Source organism: Ziziphus jujuba, chromosome 2, assembly GCF_031755915.1.
Source record: "Ziziphus jujuba cultivar Dongzao chromosome 2, ASM3175591v1".
Taxonomy (NCBI): domain Eukaryota; kingdom Viridiplantae; phylum Streptophyta; class Magnoliopsida; order Rosales; family Rhamnaceae; genus Ziziphus; species Ziziphus jujuba.
The window spans coordinates 25,940,542-25,966,539 of NC_083380.1; the positions used below are offsets into that span (position 1 = coordinate 25,940,542).

General features: G+C 32.8%; 1 protein-coding gene and 1 pseudogene across 1 annotated transcript; both read right to left on the minus strand.

The window, feature by feature from the left end:
- Positions 1-1,327: 1,327 nt before the first annotated feature.
- LOC107405922 (uncharacterized) lies at positions 1,328-2,510 on the minus strand. Its single transcript, XM_048474759.2, has 3 exons — positions 2,341-2,510; positions 1,708-1,767; positions 1,328-1,515 (listed from the first exon to the last, which is right to left on the minus strand). The coding sequence occupies exons 1-3, from the start codon at positions 2,470-2,472 to the stop codon at positions 1,339-1,341; spliced, it is 369 nt and encodes a 122-aa protein (XP_048330716.2). The 5' UTR covers positions 2,473-2,510; the 3' UTR covers positions 1,328-1,338.
- Positions 2,511-6,589: 4,079 nt separating this feature from the next.
- LOC107405920 (acyl-[acyl-carrier-protein] desaturase, chloroplastic-like) lies at positions 6,590-8,118 on the minus strand (annotated as a pseudogene).
- Between the last annotated feature and the right edge of the window lie 17,880 nt (positions 8,119-25,998).

Consider the following 25,998-nt stretch of genomic DNA (forward strand, 5'->3'; position numbering starts at 1 on the left):
CATGCAATTAGATTGAACAAACAACAGGGGTATAGAAAGTACATCATCTAACACATAAGCAAACAATCATGCCTTTCAATAATTATATATTAGTATTTGAGAAATCTCTGTAAACAAGCGTTTTGATGTTTGGTTTCGGGATTCATCAACTCCAAAGACTGAATCTACTCAGAATCTGAATCCGTAAATGGCATCTGATAAGCATCTTTTGGTTCGCTGTTGGTGATGGAAGAAGGACGAGGTTCATTATTTGACACGGTTCTTATTCGATCTCTCTTCCGCAGCCTATTTGCATCCTGTAATGATAATGTATATGCAACAGGTTACTAACTTTGAGTATACATCAGATAATATGCTATTTGGGAAGGTTTAGGTATGCAAGGATCACAAATAAGATTGTTGAATTCATGAATTCATTAAAATAATAATAATAATAAATAATAATAATAATAATAATAAGGGAAAGAGGATAAAAAATTTGACGACATTTAAGAATGTAGCCATACGATAACTTTCGGTGCCTGCGCTTAATCTTAAACATGAATATAACAACCATGTTTTCTGCTCTACCCCATAAAACACCCCAAAAAAAAAAAAAAAAATTTCTTACTACCCCCTCTAAACTATATTTTTCCATTAAATCGGTCCACTTATTTAATTTGTTAGCTATTATCACGTGAAATTAGTCATGCAAAAAACCTATAGGAGTTGCTTGAGTTGAGCATAGCTACTCTCTAAACAATCAAATGTTTCATATTTTAATTAATCATTTCATTTTCAGCAACATCAATTATCAACCTTCTCATAAAACATATCGTGTATCCGAAGAAGTGTTGCAAATTTGCAATTTGCAACACACCTAGGGTTTACTAGCTATTTTTTTTTTTTTTTTTTTTTTTTTTTTGGTTTGAAATGATATGTCATGTAATGAATAACACTGACACTAACAACCATATGCCAGAGGATGACCATATTTACCCCAGTATTGGGTTGACTCGGTGGATTAGATTGAAGAGTTGGTGTTATGATCTTTTGATCACGAAAAGCACACAAACCAACACAAAAACAAAAAGAAGGAAAAAGTATGAAAATTTAAATAAAAAAAAGATGTATTATTTACTATGAAATTTATACACAAACAAAGTTTTTTAAAATTCTCTTTCACAGTTTCAATAAACTTGTGTTGTTTCTAATATGTGTTATTTAATACAAGACTGAAATTAAGCATTTATAATGCTTTCTAATATTTAAAACCCTAATGGACATAGGCCTTTAGGAGAAAAGGCTGGACCCCCACGGTTGGTTGACTCCTATGGAGCCAGATGGTACCAAAAGACATCAATGCTTCCCCAGAAGCAAGATGGGGCCAATGCTTGGATCTCCAATGTGGTCAGAGATTCTTATCATAATGCCATTAAAACGCTGCTTCACTGCAGATGGTGTAGTAATGCTTTGCAAACTTTTGATCCAAATCGGGTCCGCATCCTCAGGAACTAAGTCGGGAGTTTTTGTTCTCTACATTAGAATGAGAAGGTGAGAAAGGTCATAATCATATCCCGACTGGTTCCTAAAACCATACAAATTTAAAGCCCAGACAAGTGACCGCACTAGACCGCTAAAGGGACTTAAGAAAGGAAGTACATACAAAAGCAAGCTCCAAAAAACTTGTCTACAAAATATGCCCAAGCATACAAGCAAGTAGTTTACATAATGGGGAAGATCTCTGGAGTCACCATCCTTGATTATTTGAGATATCCATTTAATAATCTGCAGGAAGCAAAAAATAACAATAATAATAATAATAATACTAATAAATTTATAAAAAAATAAAAATAAAAATAAAAAGGTGAGGCAGCCCGGCTGTACAAGGAAAAGGTGTGGAAAACAATGCACCAAGCTTCTTTATTTTTTAGGAAAAACTAATGACGCACTGCTATGGAAATTACATCCCAGTTCCAAATGTTGGAAATATTGAAATTTGGCTATAATCTTCTTCTCTATCTTTCCATCTTATATTTCTAAAATGAATTACTGATTATTTATTGTAATATCCGTTCTCAAAACTAATTATAAATTCAAGATTGCTACTTCCATTACCCAAGGATTAAAATTTTGTCAAAGTTAAAGAACTGTACGTGCAACATTCAAAAAATTTGAAATTAATGAGTAGAAGAAAGATATGTAATATTATAATTCTTGGAAAACAGAGGAAGATCTTTGTATTTCACTAATAAGGATTGTAATTTTAGTTGAGAAGAAATAATGTAAACACATTATTCAAGGCCGCTAACTAAAGCACTCTGGAAGATTAGGAAAAACTCAGAAGATAAGAGTTTGTACCTCTGGAGATTCAGCTGAACCATTGTACCTTGCCACAAGCTGTGCTGCAGAATCCAGTTCCTGTTCTTGTAAGCTTCGGATTCTCTTTGGTAGAATTCCTTTTGTAACGCACAATAAATAATCGAGCTCCATCAGTCATATCTCTCCTTGGTCCACAGATTACGTAGCTGGTCTGTATTTTCCTTTGTTTTTATTTTTATAAATTTCTTTTCGGATTTACAGGATTTGGGAATTTTTTTTTTGTTTTTTATTTTTTTGGAGTTTCTATTTTAGATGATTTTAAATTTGATTGTATCTGCGCGAATAGTCTGCTCTAGAGATTATGATCTTGTTTTATTGCTTTTACAAAAAAGTTATCAATTAAATTTGAGATTAGACAAACAGAAATTATCAATTAAGTTGAAGAAGAAACTTCTACAAGAGAAGCAACAAAGCTAAAAATGAATCCCCTTCACCAAACCAAAGTTTTAGTAATGCTTTCTGGGTTGAATTACCAGCAAGATGACTCCAGAAGAAGAGATATTTTCAAGCTGCAGCTCTAACTAACCATGGAGGAAAGCCAAAGACTGAAATAAGAAACGTTACGAATAAATATTTTTAATTAAAATTTTACTTTTTCAATAGAAAAATGGTGAGCTGGATAATGTATTTAATAAGGCAAATGTCTTCACGAGGTGGTAAGTGATTGAACAGATGGCAACAAATTAGTGGGAAAGATATGATCTGATGTGGTAGCACTGACTCATGCAAGATTTTCTCCACCCGTGGCAGTAGCACTGGCTTCCCACATAACTATGTTTTTTTTTTTTTTTTTTTTTTTTTTTGTTGTGGCTGAAACACATAACTATGTTTTGTATCCCCAAAAGTATAAATTCAAGGAAATATTACCAAAAAATAAAAATAAAAATAAAAGTACAAATTGAAGGAGTATTAAATAGATAAACCTCAAAAAGGAATAGGAGAAAGACATTTGAACTTTTATATATAGGCTAATAGATCTCTTATTAGAAATACCAAATAAAGAAGGTCGATGTAACGAATGCTTAATTATTACACACTGATAAAGGTTGGATTTGATGATGGTACTACTTGGCACATAAGCCGACATAGGCATCTTTTAAATGGCAATCCCGTAGACATATATAATAAATAAATATATAATTTTACAATAATAAATGTTTATATCCTTCATATCATCAAACAATATATTATAGGATATATCTCAAATAATATACTATTTAATATTAGGGCTTAAAACAAAAAACACGCACACAATTTGTTATATAAATATTATATAGCTAATATCTTGTTAAGCCATAAGGAGATAAATTGTAACACCCCGTCCCAAAGTACAACGGAAGTTTTTCAATTTTGATCGAGGTTGACCATTGACCGTTGACTTTGATCGTTGACCGAAGAGGTCAAAAGTTGACTTTTTGATTTGGATGGAATTGTAGGTTGACTGAGGTACCGTTACGAAGTACACGTTGGCACGCGTTCGTAGACTAGTAGCACGTTGAAAACGGAGATGCGGTTTGAAAGTTATGAGCAAAACAAGTTGAGGTCCAAACTGTCCAAGGGATGCCGGAGTTGATTTTTTATTCATGCAAAGTTGAGCTTTGACTCATGCATGGTTGTGAAGTACTCGTCGATATGAGTCCGTAGACTAGCGGCACGTCCGATTTGGACATGTGGGTTGAAAGTTATGGACCTGTAGAGTTTTTCAAATACTGTATTATTTTAATTATTTTTAAACGTGTAACGATGTGCCACGTGTGACTTAATAAATATGACCATGTGTCACCATGTTGAGATGTCACATGTCAATTGTGTTTAATATCATATTATTTTATTGTTATTTTATGTAATAATATTATTTTTAATATTATTTAATTATTTTTAATTTATTTCTTTTTATTTCTTTTTCTTTTTCTTTTCTTTTTTCTTTTTTTTCTTTTCCCCCACCCACGTGGGAAAACACCCGAGCCTCTTCTTCTTCTTCTTCTTTCTTCTTCTTTCTTCTTCTTTTCCTTTCCTTCCTCCCTCTCGGCCTCACCGTTTTTGTTCTCACCGGCCACCGGAAGGATCCACGCACCGGCCGACATGAAAGTCCGTGGCTGGGTGACACCGGCGGCCAAATCTTCTGCCGAATGGTCAGTGGACGCGCCGGGATCGGCCTCCAACGCAAGCGGCCGGTGTGTCGCTGGTTTGCCGGTTTTTCGGCAGCCACCGGTCGTGCAACCGGTCCTTTCCCACTAATTTGGACCCTCTGATTCCGATTCTGAGCTCCAATTAACTCAACTCCTGTTGATTTGCAAGATACGAAGGGATCAAAATCGGCCGAAGCTTTCCGGCCAAATTTCGGCCACCGCTGGTCGAATTGAACTCAATGGAGGTCGGTAATGTGATCCTCATCTCACAAGCTTTCCATAGACATATAATTTGTCAATTTTGGTTAACGTTTGTGTTAGACCCCCGGGGTACCGGGTATTATTTACCCGAATAAAATACTAATTTATTTGAGATGTGTAATGTTGTTGTTCTAGGAGCACGGGTGAGTCATGGAATTGATCCCATGGAGGATCTTAGGTTAATTGCGTGCTCCAGGTGAGTGACCCACCTTTAAAAATGTTTTGGGGTAATTAATTATATATATTTGGTGTTTAATTGATATCTGCAATTATGCTCATGTGGTGAAATTTAATTATAATTATGGAAAAATATTATTTTATAAGTATGTGTATGTTTATTGGTGCTAAATGGAATTTTTGGGTTATTAAGAAATCCCTGATTTTTATTATTGTGATTTAATTGTATTTATTACACATGAGCAAGCTATTTTCGTAAATTAATTGTGTCTGGATTTTTATATTATTTTTTGGGCATAATTGGTTTAAATATTTTAAGGAAATTATTTGTTTAATTGGTGGTTTAAATTTTATAATTATGTCGGTGGAATATTATTTGTTGGACCTCGTGTTACGAGAAAAATTATTTTTATATTGTTATCGATGGTTTCGTACCGTGTATGTTAAAGGAAAATATGGGGGATGGTAAATATGAAAACTGGTATATTTTCCACGGTAATTTTTCGAAAATCGGTACGGTAATAATTAAATTAATAATTATTTTAGACACACTCATATAGTATTGGTGTTCCGGTGTATATGTGGTTAGCGCACAAGTATTATGTCTCCCGTGAGTTGCCATTGGACCGAGGGCAGGCAAGTCTTATATATTGCGCATCAGCCACCCCCCTCCTTGGCCGGGATGACGGTTTCAGCAGCGGTACTGTCGGGACGCCGAAGTGCCGTATGCAAGTTTCTCTCTTTAATCTCCCGCCAGTCGGTGCTCGGGACGCTGGGTATCGAAGGGCATCACTGGTATATGGTATGATGCGTCAAGTATAAACTTTCGGATAGAAATTTCAAACCCCAAAGTGTTCAAAAAATTACTTATTATATTTTATTTATATTTGGGGTATTTATATCTTGTTTATTAAATTAATTGATCCCTTGGTTTTCGGGAAATACGAATATCGGGTTTTGTGAAAATGTTTTAAAAGGGGAACATTTCCAAAAGAGTGAATAGTGAGGGTTTTGAGAGAAAATATTACTTCAATTGTTATTATTATTTATTTATTTAATTGTTGATATTAATTAAATTTCTTTATTTGTTATGTTATTAATATAAAAGGTGTTCAGTAGATAGGGTCATTCACTGAGATGATTAGCATCTCATGTTTTTAAATTTCGTTCCCCTAGGTCCAGGTTGGGAGACGTTGATCGTCCGGGGCGAGCCCGACGTCCCAGTTCATTGCCGAGAGTCTTCTTCCCTCTTTCCTCTCCATCTTGTATTGCTTCCTTATCTGTCATTGTATTAATTCCACATTTATTGTATAATGCTCTGTATATTGTATTGGACGTGTAGTTATTATTTATGCATTGAGTTGCTGTTATTCTTTGAAGTGCTGTAAATTTGTGGAATCAATTTGTAGTATTGTGGGAGGAATAAGGGGATGAATTTTAGAAGTGTGTTTTCAGTGCAGGAAATTTTTGGTTAGTCCTACCCTTAGGGGAGGTGCTGTAGGATTTTCTGTTGGAAGGTTCGGTGGTATTTTCCTGGAATCAAGGCTTGTCTAGGGTTTCAAGGAGAAATCTTGGACGGGTCCTGACATAAATTGTATGCAAAAGGCTTATTATATATATATATATATATATATTTATATATATATCGTAAAATCCATGAGCTAGGCTTTTCTATTGAAAATCCAACTGAAAGAGACCGTGGGAGCTTCTTTGGTAGCCTTAGAGAGACCTATTTCTTCCAACCTTGTAATCCTCTGAACTAACCCACAAACATAATCATGAGCTTCTCGCCCTTCACTAGAAAGCCTAGTGGGCTTCTCAACTTTCCATTTACTCACCAAATGCTCCAACATGGCTTTATGTTCGGACAAATTAAACACCCCCGTGCGTGTGACAACTTGGGTCAAATGCTTGCAGAGATGATCATCACACCCATCATATATTAAATGAGAAGGCATCTCGATTCTCCTTCTCATCATATATGCTAAGGCAATGAGCATCCCATTCGGATCTAGCTCGAAAAGCTTCCCGGCCATTTTGGTATAAGCACTTTCATGGCGCTTCTCGTCGGCAGCAATAGTCCCACATATTTGGGCAAGAGTTGCATCTCCATGCTGCCTGGCCAGCCAGGCTGTGTTTCCATGAATTATAGCCGTTTGCCTTTCTTGGAAGGACATGTATATGGTCCATAGGTATGGATTATTTACCATGCCCACATCCTATATATAGGTAGACAATTTTAAAATTTAGCAATTATGTATAATATAATATAATTCCATTCTAACAGGGCAACAGAATCTCAGATATGTTGTCCGACCACATCCAAAATATGTTTTGGGATGCAGCGTTGGGTAAAGTGTATGTGTGTGTGTGTATGTGTGTGCGCGCGCGTGTGTGTGCGCTTGTGCTTGTGCGCCCATGTGTGTGTGTCTGTGTGTGCGTGTGTGTGTGTGTGTGTGTGTTGAGGGATCATAGTATCAGCTAATTAGTGCAAGACATCGAATTTTGATGAGATTTTTTGCAGGGATGCTTAGAAAAATGGGTACAACATTATGGAATTGGATTTATAATTTTTTGAGCAACATATATTTTTTAAAAAATTTTCTAGCGAAAAAAAAAAAGAAAAATTCGTGTGTGTGTGTGTGTGTGTTGAGGGATCATAGTATCAGCTAATTAGTGCATGAAATATGAAAATAATTTTATTGTTACGTTATAAGCAAGCTTACAAAGAGGTATATAAACTGTAATACTTACCAGTCCAGCAGCAATAAGATATTGAATGGTAGTCTCAACTTGCTTCATATCAACTCGACCAGAGAGATAGAGATACTTGTTAAGGAGATCACCATGCCTGTTTTCTTCAGCACTCAAGCCTCTTGCCCAAATAGCCCAAGGAGTTTCATCAACCCCGGTCTTGTCATGGAATATCTCCATTCCATTTATGCGTGAATGGTAGCTCGGTGGTGCTTCTTCAGTGATCATATTCCTAATAAGGACCACAAAGTATTCGTCAGGTATTTCCTTAGTTCTTTCTTGAAGTTGTCTTGAGTTGGTCATGGAAGCCATCTGATGAAGCGTCTGGAAGGAAATCTTGAGGTTGCCAACATTCCTTGGCTGGTTTCAACAATGGTAAAATATTTTCCCTAGCCTAACCTTCCATGGACTTGAAAATTTCATCGAAATTTTCCTTTGGTGGAGCTAGAGCTACAAGATCATTTCTCTTTGGACCTCGAGGACTTATGTTGGTTAAGGTCTTTCTCAATTTCTGCCTCCCTATAAAACATAATATATTCAACCAAATTAGCAACATACTTAATCAACTAATTATATATACCGCTAATTACATGCACAATGAAAAATATGCTTGTTTTTCTTGTGCACATTGCCACTATCATGAGCTAATGAAGAATGTACTCGTATGCCCCTACAAAACCCCCGAGGATAGATACACTTCGAGATTCTAGGTTTGGACATCTTCCTCCCCTCCACAGTAATTTTGACCCAAAAAAATAAAAATAAAAAAAGTAGAATATTTGCTTTGATGCACTGACAATTTTATTTTTTTTTCAAACTTAAATCTAAAATCTTGGAATTTGTGGAATCTTTAGCATTTGCTTATATAAAGATAGATAATAGATAAAATATTGTATTTATATATAGATGATTAAATTTCATTAGAGTATCCTAGTAGATTTTTTATCAATATTTTATTTATCAACTATTAGATTTTTTCGATAACTAAAATTTAAAGATATATTTAAAATTTATATAAGTTTATACATTATTTACTTTAAGATCTTAAAATTTTAATATTTTATTAAACTTATATAAAATTTTAAATATATTTTTAAAATCTCAATTTTTAAAAAAATTGAAAAAGATGTAAAAACTAATTAGTGAAATCATGATAGAAAATCCATTATGACAATTTAATGATAGACTGACTATATATATATATATATATATCTCGCATAGACACTATATATATATATATATGACATAGATTAGATATAAATGAATATGATTAAGACAGATACGAGATGAAAGAAAGTATACTTGGTGCTAAAGTGAAGAGCGGAGGACATGAAGAACTTTGGAGATGGGATTATTGATGTGACGATTGGTTGCGGAGAAAAAGTTGGCCATTTATTAAGAGATTGACTCATAGCTAGTTTGACACTCATTCCTTTGCCTTAATCAATGGAATAATCTTTCTCTTTTGGTTTTGGATGGAACCGACACGCCTTCACTCTACATATATATAGAAGTAATCGAGTACAAGTTTATTTTATTTTATATATTTATTTTTAAAGATATTAAAGATAGGGGTCTTTGTCACAGCGACTTAGCTAGATATACAACATGGACACCCATTTCTTAATTTTCACAGTATGTCCATTCATAATTGCTTGCTATTTGAAATAAATTTAAATAATAAATGGAAATAAATAAAAAGATTAAAAGTTTCATTTTGTTAAATCAAATATATAAAATGGTTTTTTTTTTCTTTTAAATAACTAATAGTTTGACATCTAAAAACACCTAAAACGACACATGTCAAAATTTTCCTAGACAGATTTGAGTGAAACAAAAATGAAGGATGATAAACAATATATATAGTGAAAATTTTCAACAAAATAAAAACGTACTTATGCCAAAAATAATAATAATAATAAATAAATAAAATAAAATAAAATTACAAAAAGGGGAGCTAAAATTATATTTGCCCACTTGTAAAAAAGATGAGCGTGGCATGTTATTTGAAATACCCACTAAGATGTTGGCGTGTATGAATAATTTGCTTTTCTGGAATTATTGTGTGAGTTCTAACCAACCGATCTGACAATAATTTATTTTCTAGAACTCGTTACTAATTACCCTGTCAAAATACCAACAAAGGTGCTTGATTTCTTTTATTTTTCTATTTTATTTATTTTTATTTCTTTCATATCTATTGAGAGTAGGGGATTATTCAAACTTAGACCTTAGTCCGAAAAAATGATGGCAGGACAACTTTTTTTTTTTTTTTTTATTCTCAATTTTTTCTTGTATACAACATTCCTTAAATGTAATATATGTAAGTAGACGTATAACTTATTATATCATATATATATATATATATATATAGGAAAATTCTATTATGCTAATCGGTCTACATGCGGATCACACCTAAGCCAACGTTTTTTGGTTTTTTAGAAAAAAATATTGGCTTTTCCAAAAAGCATCGGCTTAGATGTGGTCCACAGCATAGAACTACTATATATATAGATATATATATATATATATATCAATTAGTTTCTTATCATAATATTTTTATGAAAAAATCAAAATTTTTATTTTTAGTCATTGAGCTTGTTTTAAGGACTAAGATTTAAAATGTTTGGTTGTCTAAGATTTAAAAATGTCAGGTTGTTTAAGTGAGTTGGGATGATGTATTAAAATCAGGAGGACAAATTGAATCTTATTTGTGCTCATTTAAATCTAAAAAATAATTTACATATCAACTTTTCAAATAATCCAACAGCTAAATAGTGAAATTTTGATAAAAAAAATCATGAGGATGTGTTAATATAAGAATTCTCTTTTTACATATTGACGGTGTAATTAATGACATATTGCATAGATGCACATTGTGTAAAAGAAAAGTCAATCAAAATTAAGTTGTTGTTATTAACTTCAATAATTAGGTTATTACAACGTTAATTATATATGCCTTTTTAAATTTTAGCAGCAATACAAAGATTAATAAAAAAGATCCTGATGATTTTATATAAAAGTTTTATCAAGTTAGAATATCTTAATTTCTTATTAAATATAGACACAAAGTTGGAGGATAGGTGTGTATCCTTATATATATATATATATATAATGTTTTAAGTGAAAAAAATAAGAATCCCACCTCCAATATAAAAAATAATAATAAGAAGTTTAAAAAATGTACAATCGATTAGCTAGGTTATTGTTAAGGAGACTACAGAAAGTCAACTTTTTTGGTGAAAACATTAACTTCTCTTACTATTGAAGGTATATAACCAAGAAACCAACATTAACATGTATAACCTGATAAATAAGTTTTGACAATTTTAAATTTATATAAACATTAATTCCAAGAATCAAACTATATATCTCTTTTCTTTCTTTATTTTTTAAAATACTTTGAATTTTAAAGTTCTAAATTTTGAAATAGTTTTATAAAAATGGTTTGAAACAAAACTTGTGGAAATTATAAAAATTTGGGACATTTGTACCTTACAAACAAGTTTTTACTATTTAAAATTTGTATAAACATTAATTTCAAGAGTCTAATTACCTTTACTTGATTTAAAAATACTTAGTGCTATAGGCACCAAATTATTTACAAAACACATTACAAAATGACATACTTTTACTGATATGAATCTAGAACGATCTGCTCCTAAATCCGTATTATATTAGTCTGGATCTAATTATGTTCAAGTTTTAATGATGACTTCAACCCCTAACCAACCTGTGACTAGAAACCTTGGTATATCGAAAACTCCACAATAGGTGATGGAAGTCCTATTAATAAATCAAACTAAAACACTTACTTTCTAATGGTATTTTAAGTGTTCAAAGAGAACAAAGAGAATTCAATCTCACAAATTAATTTTTGTATAAAATTCAAACTTGATTCTTATTGAAAAATAAGCCTTTAAATAGGCTACAAAGTCACAAAATAAAACCCTAAAATCAAAAGGGAAAACTGGCCATACAAAGTGGTTTCCTATGGTGGCCGAAATTCTCACTCCTTTCCTAATTTAATTTGGATTAATTAATTTATTTATTTTGAATTAGGAATTAATTAATTTACAATAAAAATAATAAAATAATATTTTTCCAGCAAATGAATAAAGAAAAACCAAAAAGTAATGGTAATTTCCTAAAACAAAAAGTAGAATCAAATTAGGAAACTAAAATACTAGCTTTTTGACTAAGTTGACTTTGACCACTCTTTGACCAATTGAAGCTCCAAATCAGCTTCAATATGCTTTTTAAGATGCCAAATAAGCTGACCATGAAGTCCCACACGTTTCCCTTGCTTGGAAGAAAGAGAAAAAGCCAACTCAGCAAAATATAGTAAAGTCAGCAAGAAAACAGCAAAAAACCGGCCAAATTCCTGCTTATGTGCACACCCCTCTTTTGAATGGTTTTGAAGCTGCCTTTACTTGATTCCTTATCCTCTTAGACATATGTATTGAATCCATGAAGCATTGGAACCAATTCATGCTGCCTAGACTCCAAAAAAGTACCAAAACTGTTACCTGGGCCCGTATTGACTACCACCACTTGTATGCTCAAACAGGTCTTAGCTCTTTGAGAATAGACATGCCCTGTTGAGAATGGAATATGCCCTGGATAAAGGCAGCAAGGTGATCCCTAAACCTCTTAGCTTAAGCTCTAGTGATTGGCCCTATCTTCATCCGTATCGGGTCGATACCTAGCGGGTTGTCTGTTGTGGGGGCTAGGGTGGATTCGCATTCGCATCATTCCCCTCCTCTTGAAAAGGATTTGCCCTCAAATCAAAGTCATCACCTGCAATAAAAGGATACAAATTAGCAACATTGAATGTAGCACTAACATTATACTCACCCTGTAAATCAAATTTGTAGGCATTGTCATTTATCTGCTCCAAAACTTGAAAAGGTTCATCTCCTCTAGGCATCAATTTTGATTTCCATTGTTCGAGAAAACTCTCCTTCCTCAATCCCCACGTTCAAAGACAACCTGTTTTCAGCCTTGGTTAGCATTTCTTGCATATTGCTTAATCCTCCGTTCAATATTTGCCTTAGTCTTCTCATGAATCTGCTTTACAAAATCAAATTTTTGTTTGTTATCTAGATTAGCACGTTCACTTAAAGGTAAAGGTGTTAGATCTAATAGAGTCAAAGGATTAAAACCATAAACAATGTCAAAAGGAGTAAATTTAGTTGTTGAATGTAAAGACCTATTATAAGAAAATTCAACATATGACAAACAATCTTCCCAAGTTCTCAAATTTTTACTAATTAATGCTCTCAACAATGCATACAAAGTCCTATTTCTACTTAGGTTTGTCCATTAGTTTTTGGATGATAAGTAGTTGAAAACAACAGGTTAGTACCTAACTTGGCCCACAAAGTTTTCCAAAAATAACTTAAGAACTTAGCAACCCTGTCTGAAACAACAGTCCTAGCCATTCCATGTAACCTCACAATTTCTTTGAAAAATAAATTAGCAACATTAGATGCATCATCAGTTTTATTACATGCAATCAAATGTGCCATCTTAGAAAATCTATCCACAACAAAAAAAATTGAATCCTTACCTATCCTTGACCTAGGCAAATCAAGAATAAAATCCATAGACAAATCTACCCAAGGATGAGAAGGAATTGGCAAAGGATGGTATAGTCTATGCGGCTTCAACGTGGACTTGGTCTTTCAGCATTTCAAGCACCTTTCATATATTCTCTCAACATCTCTCTTCATGTTAAGCCAATAAAAATGTTCTTGCAGAAAGGATAAAATTTTAAAAACACCAAAGGGTCCCATTAAATCACCCCCATGACCTTTCCGAACTAATAACTCCCTAATGCTACAATTAGGCACACAAAGTTTGTTTTCCTTAAACAAATGCCCTCAAATATGTAAAATTTATTAAATCCATGTTTCAAACAGATTCTAAATATTTCTCCAAAGTCATTATCATCCTCATAAAGTTCCTTTAATTGTTCAAAACTAAGCAATCTAGAATCTAAGGTAGAAAAGAGAACATACCTTCGTGATAATGCATCGGCAACCACATTTTCCTTTCTTTCTCTCTCTCCCTCTCTCTCTCTCTCTCTCTCTCTTAGCCATAACATACTTTTCCTCACTCACAGGTTTCTTGCTATAGCTCTTGGGTTTCTCATTTTTTTTCATTCCAATTTCGGCCTTCTCTTGGTTTTTCCACTCAAGTTGGGTTTTAGAACACTTACCTGGTTGGTCTTACGCGGCTTGGACTCCTTGGATGGGTGTTGTTGCCAAGGGGGCCATACTATTCCTTGAGTTGTTCGCCTATCCTCCTTTGTTGTATTTGAATTTGATCTTTGTACACCTCTTTAGGAGTTAATGCCTGCATCTTGACCTTTTTACCTTTAAATCTAAAAACAATACTATTCTCTCTACCATAATGAATAGCATCTCTATCAAATTGCCAAGGCCTACCAAGTAAAATATGTCCCGCATGCATAGGCACAACATCACACAAAACCACATCCACATATTTATCAATGATGAATTTTACTTTTGCTTATTTATTTACTTTCATCTCACCACTATCATTTAGCCATTGTAATCTATATGGTTCTAGATGTTTAATAGTTTTTAAGCCTAATTTATCAACCACAATGTTACAACAACTTCCATTATCAATAATCATGCTACAAATCTTACCTTGGATCTCACAGTGGGTGTGGAAGATGTTCTCTCTTTGAAATTCATCTTCATCTTTGTATGCAGCCGGCACTATAACATCTCACATCGGTTGGAAAGGGGAACGAAGCATGGCTTATAAGCGTGTGGATACCTTTCCCTTCAAGAGGCCTTTTAAAACCATGAGGGGGCCTACGGCCTGGAATACCCCAAAGCGGACAATATCTTGATGCGGGTGGACTGGGCCGTTACAGTGGTATCAGAGCCAGTACCCTGATCGGTGTGCCAGCGAGGACACTGGGCCCCAAGGGGGGAGGATTGTAACATCCCACATCGGTTGGAAAGGGGAACGAAGCATGGCTTATAAGCGTGTGGATACCTTTCCCTTCAAGAGGCCTTTTAAAACCGTGAGGGGGGCTACGGCCTGAAATACCCCAAAACGGACAATATTTTGATGCGGGTGGACTGGGCCGTTACAGGCACTCTCCTAGAAACCAAGCTTAATTCAACATGGGAAGCATTCAAAGTTTTGGTTTCACCTTCAAGCTCTTCCTCCTCCTCCTCTTGCTCGGTTTCACACTTACTTTCTTTACTTTCTGACTTTAACTCACCATTGCCTTTTAACACCATGATCCTTCTTTTCGGGCATTGGCTAGTGATGTGTCCTCATCCTTAGCACTTAAAACAAATAATTTCTCTTGATCTTGAAGGTTTAGGATCATATTTTACCTCATTTTTATGTGCTTGGACAGATTCGGCCTTAAGTTCTTTTCTTGGCCGATTTGTGCTTTCTTCTCCCACCTTCAGCTTTGGCTTGCTTCCATAGGTTGGATTGTTTCGTCAGCCACTTGGAATTGATCTTCCGCTAATGGAAACTCCTCCAAACCGTGAGCCTACACCACTCCTCTTGAATTGATGCTTCAATTTAATAGCCACATGTAACATCTCCTCCAATTCCACATATTGTTGCAATTCTAGTTGGTTGGCTATCTCACGATTCAAGCCACCAAGGAATCTTGCCATGGTTGCTTCTCTATCCGCATTCATGTTTAACCTCATCATAAGCATCTCCATCTCCTTTAATAATCCTCTACGGACCTACTTCCTTGAGATAGGGATTGAAGCCTTTGATGCAGCAACCTATGATAATGTGATGGTACAAATCGCTTCCTCATGACTCCTTTCATTTGTCATCATGTAGTGATCAAGTCATCGCCAACTCTCCTTCAGGTGTTTTGCTCATTGGTCCACCATTGCAATGCATAATGATCAAACTCCATTACTGCCAACTTCACCTTCTTGGCCTCTGAATAATTATGACAATCAAAAATCATCTCTATTCTCTCCTCGCATTCCAAATATGCCTCCGGATCACTTTTTCCCATGAAAGGTGGAATGTTTACCTTGATATTCCCTATATCATCATCTTCATTCCTTGCTTGTCTCCCACAGATTGGCCTTTCTTAAGATTCAAAAATTTCATCAAACCCCTCATCCAAGTCATCTCCAAAGTTGCTTCCCCGAATTCCTCTCTTGGTCACCCTTGGCCTCCTCAACCTCGACCTCGACCTCGTCCTCCATGAGCATCTAACCTTATATTCGACAATCCTTGGGATGTTTCTAACCTGTCTATCATTTGATTTAAACGGTCAAATTGAGTATTCATCCACTGTAGTTGCTCCAAGACAACCCTCATGTCCGTTTGCTCACCATTCCCTGAAGCTCGGGAATCGCCATGGAATGCTACGGACTCTTCTTCATTAATTCGTAAAGGTGGATCTCCTCTTCTCACCCTTGAATCTGCCATGTTAGTATAAATAATACAAAAATAAAATAAGACCTCACCAAATTCACTCCCTCATGTGTTTCACTCAAACAAGGTCTCGATACTCATGTTTTCACACTAGTTTTTGGTTTTTACCCTTTTTTAAGCTCACACACTCTTGTCTTTTTCCACTCAATGAATTATCTCAAAGTTCTAATTAAAACACCCCCAAAACATCAATTAGATCACAAGTATGTTTTAATTAAACTTATCAACAAAACAGCAGCAAAAAGTAAGCAATACCGATGAATTTAACAAATCCTAGTTTTCGGCTTTTCTAGGCAAAATAAGGCAAATCAATGAGAAAATTTTGAATTTTTAAGGACTGGACCAGATGGTAAGAGATTAAGGATTCAAGAATAAAATTTAGGAAAGAAATTTCAAACTTAAACAAGAATCAAATCGAATAAAAATATAGAATAGTGTTGGTTGTTGTTCTTGTAATTCAAGTTTTGTATCAATTCCTTTATCTAATTTTATCCAAATAATTTAAGCACCCAAAATCCAAATATCCAGCAGCAAAAATAATTCTCCAACAACTCCAAATATGTAACAAAGAGTCAACAATGCAGCAGTTCAAAGAAATTTCCAGCAAACACCAAATTCAACAAACCGAAAGTTTTTTTTTTTATTCGACTTTTCCTTCTTTTATTTTTTTTTAACTCAAAGAACATAAAATAACTACATTAGATCAGCACCAAAATTTGCAATTCCACACCAAAAATCCACCAAACTCGTGGCCTCCAACAAAGACAAAGTGCAGTTTTTTTTTTTTTTTTTATATGTTGCCGCAAACCCTTCTTCTTCTTTTTTTTTTTTTTTTTGAATATATGAATGCAAATATTTAAGACTAAAACAGCAAATAAAATTTAACAAGAACCAAAATTAACAAGAATAATAATGAAAGATAACCAACAAACTAGGAAACAAAAATACGATAAAACTAGGAAATCCTAATTCAACTAGGAATGAATATTTTTTTTTTTTTTTTAAGATACAAAACATGTATGGGATGGATGCAACCTTAGCCTAATGCTAAAATTTCAGAATAAAACAACAACAAACAAATCAAATAAAAATAGATCAAACCTGAACAAAATTTGACTTTGATACCAAATGATACGAAACTAGGACGACATACTCCTAAAACTGTATTATATTAGCCTGGATCTAATTATGTTCAAGTTTTAGTGGTCACTTCAATCCCTAACTGTCAGGACCCATCCAAAATTCCTCACTGGAACCCTAGACAACCCCTGATCCCAGGGAAACCCTACCAGACCGTCCAATGGAAAATCCGACAGAACCTCCTCTAAGGGTTGGACTTACCACAATTTCCTGCACTGAAAAAACACTTCTATATTCCTCCCACAATACTACAAGTTGATTCCACAAATTTACAGCACTCCAAAAGAATAACAATAACTCAGTACATAAATAATACATAAATGTCCGAGACAGTATACAGAGCTTCATGAAGTACTACTAAGTATAGAATACAACATGGATGAAAGAAATATTACAATTTCAATAAATGAAGAAGAGGGTACTTCTCGAACTAAGACAGTGATCAAGATCAAGTCCGCTCCGGATGAATACCGACACAACCTGGTACCTAGAGGAACGGAATTTAAAAATATGAGATGCTAATCATCTCAGTGAGTGACCCTATGTACTATACAATTATAATACCACGATAATTAAGTAGATAAATAATAATTAATTGGAAATAATAATTTCTCTCAAAACCCTTACAATTCTCTCAGTTGGAAAAGTTTCCCTTTTAAAACATTTTCACAAAACCCTTTATTCGTAATCCCCGAAAACCAAGACATCAATTTATCCACTAAATATCAAATAAAATATAATAAGTCAAGCATCCAAAATTTATAATTAAAAGAATTTAATTTATTGAATAATTAAGTAAAGGGAAAATTAAACCAATTTAAAATCCCCATTCAAATAAATACCAAAAACAGTATTAATTATATTCTTAATTCCAATACAATTTCAAAATATTTATTTTAAAATCCCAGTTCTGAAACCCAGTGTTCCAAGGTACCACCAGACAGGAGGTTATAGAGAGAAACCGGCATACGGTCGCTTGGCATCCCACAGCGCCGCTGCAAACAGGTGTCCCGGCCATGGAGGGGCGGCCTACCCTCATCCGACGGCAAACACAGGACAACCCCACAAAATCACCTACGCGTTACTCACACCCACCTGCGCGCTAATCACATCCGTGTGCACACTAACCATATCACATATAAACAGAACAACAGTACGTGTATAGTGCATCTAAAAATCATAAAATCCACATATTTATTTTATATCTCAAAATCTCAAATTGTCCATAACATAATGGGTTTATTCCATCCAATTAAACCCGTAAATTTCCCACAATTCCTTTTATAATCATCGTCATAAATTCATCGCATAAATACCGAAATTTTCAAATCCACCAGCTCTCAAATCCACCAAATTAAATATTCAAATTTTTCCAATAGTATAAATATTTTTGAAATATAATAAATTAAATCACATAACATTCCATGGGCATACTTATAAAAAATTGAAGTCACCAACATAAACAAATATTTTCCTTGAAATATTTGAAAATCAAATCATGCCCAAAATAATGTTAAAACCACAAGAATTTCATATATAATTGAATTCCACAATTCTCAATACCATAAAATAATTTTCACAAGGCATAAATTTATATGATGCATATTTTCTTTAATCAAAATAAATCCACCAATAATTTCCACAATAAATCAATTAAACATTTGACACATAGAATATAAATTTCAAATATTCAATTCACACCAAATATTCACAAATTTAATTCCCGAAATTAATTTGAAGGTGGGTCACTCACCTTAAGCACGTATTTCAATCAAGATCCTCCGCAGGATCGATTCCACTACTCACACGTGTACCTAAAACATCCACAATATACCAAACCAAAAATATTAATATTTTAATTAGGTAACTCCCAAATGGGTACCAGGGGAGCGAACACAAACGACAACCAAAGTTGACGAGTAATATACCGAATCGAAGCTTGAGCGACGAGGATTACAAATCCGGTTTTACTTCCCGGATATCGGACCGGTGGTGGCCGGAATCTCGTCGGAAAGCTTTCAGGATTCAACTCTTCGATCCTCTCAATCCGTCGCGAATTGCCGAAAAAGGACCCCGGATTTGGATTCAGGGGGCCGGAATCAGTAGAGAGGGACCGGCGGTGCAATTGGGTACTCGCCGGAACAATGATTTTCGGTGAGCCGCCGCGGTCACCGGCAACCGTCGCCTGCGGCGGCGCGTGCGGTGGCCGATGGCTGAGATTTTTGGGGCTTTTGTAGATCAAGGGGAGAGGGTTCCAACGGGACCGGCGATGAGGCAAATGGAGGCCGGACGGCGAAGAAATCGGGGTTTGAAGGTTTTCGGCGCCTCGCCGGAAAAATGCTCCGATCCCGGTGCGTCGGAGGTCCGGTGGCCGTGAAATTTGGTGCGCTGGCCGGAAATGAGGAAGTGGTGAGGGGTGGCTGGCGCGTGTGGCCTGAAAATGGCCGAAAATGGGTCAAACGGCGGTGGCCGGCGGTGGAGGGGAAAATCGCCATCGAGCTTCGCCGGCTCGATCTGGGCACGTCCGGCGACCGACGGTCCTAAGATTTTAGGGTTTGGCCAGAAATGGGGAGGGGGTCCCATCTGGCCGGCGCGTGCAGCAAGGATCGGCCGGAAAATGTGACGATTCCGGCGGTCGGTAGTTTTTCTCTCTCCCTCTCTCTCTCCTCTCTCTCTTTCTCTCTCTTTCCTGTCATTTTTGCCAAATAAAAGCCACCATGGATGATACTGTTCACCCACGTGGACCAATCAGGTGTCGACACGTGGCATTACTGTGCACTTAAGCCAGATATAATAAAATATTACGGTACCGACAAACTTCATACGCCTATAACTTTTTAACCAGATGTCCGATTTAAGCGTGCTGCTAGTCTATGAACTTGTATCAACAAGTACTTTACAACCATACAAAAGTCAAAGAAAAATTATACAACGATAAAAAGTCAACTCCCAGCACCTTTTGGACAGTTTGCACCACGACTTGTTTTGCCCATAACTTTCAAACCGTAGCTCCGTTTTCGACGTGCTACTAGTCTACGAACTCGGGACATCATGCACTTCGCCATGAAACCCTGGTCAACTTAAAATTTCAACTGGAATAAAAAGTCAACTTTTGACCCACTCGGTCAATGATCAACCTCGGTCAACGTGCACGAATTCCGATGTGGTTTGGGACAAGGTGTTACACTAACCAACCTGTGATTAGAAACCTTGGGATATCAAAGATGCTACAATAGGTGATGGAATTCCTATTGAAAAGTCAAACTAAAACACTCACTCTCTAATGGTATTTTAGGTGTTCAAAGAGAATTTAATCTCACAAATTAATTTCTGTATAAAATTCAAGCTTGATTCTTATTGAAAAATAAGCGTTTAAATAGGCTATAAAGTCACAAAATAAAACCCTAAAATCAAAAGGGAAAACTGACCATACAAAGTGGTTTCCTATGGTGGCCGAAGTTCTCATTCCTTTCCTAATCTAATTTGGATTAATTAATTCCTTTATTTTGAATTAGAAATTAATTAATTTACAATGAAAATAATAAAATAATAACTTTCTTAAACTTATTTTTCCAGCAAATGAATAAATAAAAACTAAAAAGTAATGGTAATTTTCTAAAACAAAAAGTAGAATCAAATTAGGAAATTAAAATACTAGCTTTTGACTAAGTTGATTTTGACCACTCTTTGACCAATTGGAGCTCCAAATTAGTTTCAATATGCTTTTTAGGATGCCAAATAATCTGACCATGAAGCCTCACACATTTCCCTTGCTTGGAAGAAAGAGAAAAAGCCAACTTAGCAAAATATAGTAAAACCAGCAAGAAAACAGCAAAAATCCAGCCAAATTCCTCCTTATGCACACACCCCTCTTTTGAATGGTTTTGAAGCTGCCTTAACTTAATTCCATATCCTCCTAGAGATACGTATTGAATCCATGAAGCATTGGAACCAATTCATGTTGCCCGGACTCCTAAAAAGTATCGAAACCATTACCCGAGCCCGTATCGGCTTCCACCACTTGTATGCTCAAAACAGGTCTTGATTCTTCGGGAATAGACATGCCCTCTTGAGAATGGATTATGCCCTGGATAAAGGCAGCAAGGTGATCCCTAAACCTCTTAGCTTGAGCTCTAGTGATTGGTCTGGTCTTCATCTGTATCGGGTCCCCCAGCGGGTTCGGGTGGATTTGCATTCGCATCATTTACTTGATCAAAATGCTAGTTTACCAAATGTTCACTAAATTTATTTACAAAATGATGTGACAGCATTTAATTTTTTTTTAATTCACTTATCTATTTAAGGGTTTACCTTTTTATAATTAGGCTATATAAATATGATAACTAATAATATTTTAACATATTTTATTTGGTAAATAAATTTAGTGAACATTTTATTACCTATAGCATTATTATTACTTGATTTAAAATACAATGAGTTATAGGTATTAAATTTTTTATCAAACACCTTTACAAAATGACATGCTATTAATATATTATCAATAAAATATTAATATAATATAAATATGGATAAATAAATAGAAAACAAATCTGATTTAAATTTTAATACTTGATTTACCATATTATTTGATTAACAAATTTGATAGCATTATTAATTGTGAATTGAAAAAAGCATTTGGACTTAAAAAATAAAAAATCTTACATGCAATTGTTGGACAGAAAAATCTAATCAAACGAACCTCATGTAAATAATGTTGTAGGACCTATACTTCATGTGTTGATTAGATACGCGATATATGGCCTAATTAGTAAATTAGTAAATTTACCAATAGTGCGTGTATAATGTGCATACCTACATATTTTTTAAAAAACTTAATGTTTTTCATTTTGATTTCATTTGCATGGAAAAATATGCAATTGTGGAAGAGAAATGTTTAAAATATGTATTAAGTGTATAGCCATAATATACAAGAAAAAGAAAAAAAAAAGGGTATTTTTTTAAAAAATTAACAATTTAACTTATTTTTTTCTCTTTTACAACAACATAAAAAAATGTATAAAAAAAGATTTATTTTATTTTTTTAGTTTATTCTTTTAATTATTTACTATTTTTGATCTTTTAAAATACATCAAATGATTGATATTTTACCATATATATTAAAAAAAACTAATTTTAATATATATTAAATATCCATATTTTTCAGCCGATTTTTTTTTTTTTTTTTGCGTTTTTAATTAAATAAAATAATTAATACATGTATATAACATGTACATATTTATATCCAAAACCAAAATCTAAAATCTTGGAATTTGTGGAATCTTGAGCATTTGCTTATATAAAGATAGATAATAGATAAAATATTATATTTATATATAGATGATTAAATTTCATTAATACATGTACATAACATTTACATATTTACATCCAAAACCAAAATCTAAAATCTTGGAATTTGTGGAATCTTTAGCATTTGCTTATATAAAGATAGATAATAGATAAAATATTATATTTATATATAGATAATTAAATTTCATCATAACATACTAATAGATTTTTTATTAATATTTTATTTATCAGCTATTAGATCTTTTTAATGATTAAAATTTAAAGATATATTTGAAATTTATATGAATTTATACATTATTTACTTTAAAATTCTAAAATTTTAATATTTTACTAAACTTATATAAAATTTTAAATATATTTTTAAATTTCAACTTTTAAAAAAATTGAAAATGATGTAAAAACTAATTAGTGAAATCATGATAGAAAATCCATTATGAAAATCTAATGACAAACTGACTTTATACATATATATATATATATATATATATATGGCATAGAGACTATATATATATATATATATATAAATGGCATACATTAGAAATAAATGAATATGATTAAGAGAGATATGAGATGAAAGAAAGTATACTTGGTGCTAAAGTGAAGAGCAGAGGACATGAAGAACTTTGGAGATGGGATTATTGATTTGGCGATTGGTTGCGGAGAAAAAGTTGGCCATTTATTATGAGATTGACTCATAGCTAGGTTGACACTCATTCTTTTGCCTTAATCAATCGAACAATCTTTATTTTTTGGTTTTGGATTGAACGTCTACATATATATAGAAGTAATCAAGTAGAGGTTTATTTTATTTTATTTTATTTATTTGTTTTTAAAGATAGTAAAGATAGGGATCTTTGTCAGATGGAGCTAGCTAGATATAACATGGCTACCCATTTCTTAATTTTCACAGTATGTCCATTCATAATCGATTGCTATTTGAAATAAATTTAAATAATAAATGGATTATTACAAATAAATAAACAGATTAAAAGTTTCAATTTGTTAAATCAAATATATAAAATGTTTTTTTTTTTTTTTTGGTCTTTTAAATAACTAAGAGCTTGACTTCTAAAAACACCTAAAACGACACATGTCAAAGTTTTCCTAGACTGATTTATGTGAAACAAAAATGAATAATGATAAACTATACATGTATAGTGAAAATTTTCAACAAAATTAAAAAGTATTTATGCCAAAAAAAAAAAAAATCCAAAAAGGGGGGCTAAAATTATATTTGCCCAATTGTTAAAAAAGATAAGCGTAGCATGTTATTTGCAATGCCAACTAAGATGTTGGTGTATATTAATTGCTTTTATGGAATTAAATTGTATATTGTGTGAGTTCTAACTAACCGATCTGACAATAATTTATTTTCTAGAACTCATTACTAATTACCCTGTCAAAATACCAACTAAGGTGGTTGATTTCTTTTATTTTTCTATTTTTTTTTTTTAATTTCTTTCATATGCATTGAGAGTAGGGGATTATTCAAACTTAGACCTTAGTCCCAAAAAATGATGGCAGGACAACTTTTTTTTTCAATTTTTTATTCTCAATTTTTTCTTGCATACAACATTCCTTAAATGTAATATATGTAAGTAGGTATAGCTATTAATTAGAGTAACCAGCGTTGTAACAGCACTGGTAGACATATATCTTATTATATCATATATATATATATATATATATGTATCAATTAGTTTCCTCAGAATATTTTTATGAAAAAATCAATATTTTTATTTTTAGTCTTTGAGCTTGTTTTAAGGACTAAGATTTTAAAATGTTTGGTTGTCTAAAATCAAGAGGACAAATTGAATCTTATTTATGCTCGTTTAAATCTAAAAAATAATTTACATATCAACTTTTGAAATAATCCAAATGCTAAATAGTGAAATTTTGATAAGAAAATCATGAATACGTCTTAATATAAGAATTCTCCTTTTACATATTGACGGTGTAATTAATGACATATTGCATATATGGATGTTGTGTAAAAGAAAAGCCACTCAAAATTAAGTTGTTGTTATTAACTTTAATAATTAGGTTATTAAAATGTTAATTATATATGCCTTTTTAAATTTTAGCTGCAATACAAAGATTAATATAAAAAATCCTGATGATTTTATATAAAAGCTTTATCAAGTTAGAATGTCTTAATTTTTTATTAAAATACAGACAAAATTGGAGGATAAGTGTATATCCTTATTTTAAAAAATTAGAATATTTTGATGTGAAATATATATATATATATATATAATATGTTTTAAGTGAAAAAAAAAAATTAAGAATCCCACCTCCAATATAAAAAATAATAATAAGAAGAAGTTTAAAAAATGTTTATTTTCATCCAACTTTATTAATTATGTACAATCGATTAGCTAGGTTATTGTTAAGAAGACTACAGAAAGTCAACTTTATTGGTGAAAACATTAATTTCTCTTACTATTGAAGGTATATATAACCAAGAAACCTACATTAACATGTATAACCTTATAAACAAGTTTTGACAATTTTAAATTTATATAAACATTAATTCAAAAATCAAACTATCTCTTTTCTTTCTTTATCTTTTAAAATACTTTTACTTTGAATTTTAAAGTTCTAATTTTGAAATAGTTTTATAAAAATGGTTTGAAACAAAAATTTTGGAAATTATAAAAATTTGGGACATTTATACTTTACAAACATGTTTTGACTATTTAAAATTTGCATAAACATTAATTTCAAGAGTCTAATTACCTTTACTTGATTTAAAAATCCTTCATGCTATAGGCACCAAATTATTTACAAACACATTTACAAAATGACATACTTTTGCTTGATCAGTATGCTAGTTTATCAAATGTTCACTAAATTTATATACACAATGATGTGATAGCATTTAATTTTTTTTTTTTTAATTCACTTATCCATTTAAGGTTTACTTTTTTATATTTAGACTATATAAATATGATAATCAATAATATTTTAATATATTTTATCTGGTAAATAAATTTAATAAACATTTTGTTACCTATAGCATTATTATTACTCAATTTAAAACACTCTGTGCTATAGGTACTAAAGTTTTTACTAAACACATTTACAAAATGACATGCTATTATATATTATCAATAAAATATTAATATAACATAAATATAGATAAGTAAATAGAAAACAAATCCGATTAAATTTTAATACTTGATTGACTACATTATTTGATTAACAAATTTGATAAATATTGACATTATTGTGAATTGAAAAAAGCATTTGGACTTAAAAAATAAAATAAAAAATCTTACATGCAATTGTTGGACAGAAAAATCTAATCAAACGAACCTCATGTAAATAATGTTGTAGGACCTACACTTCATGTTTATATCATGAGTGTTGATTAGATACGCGATATTTGGCCTAA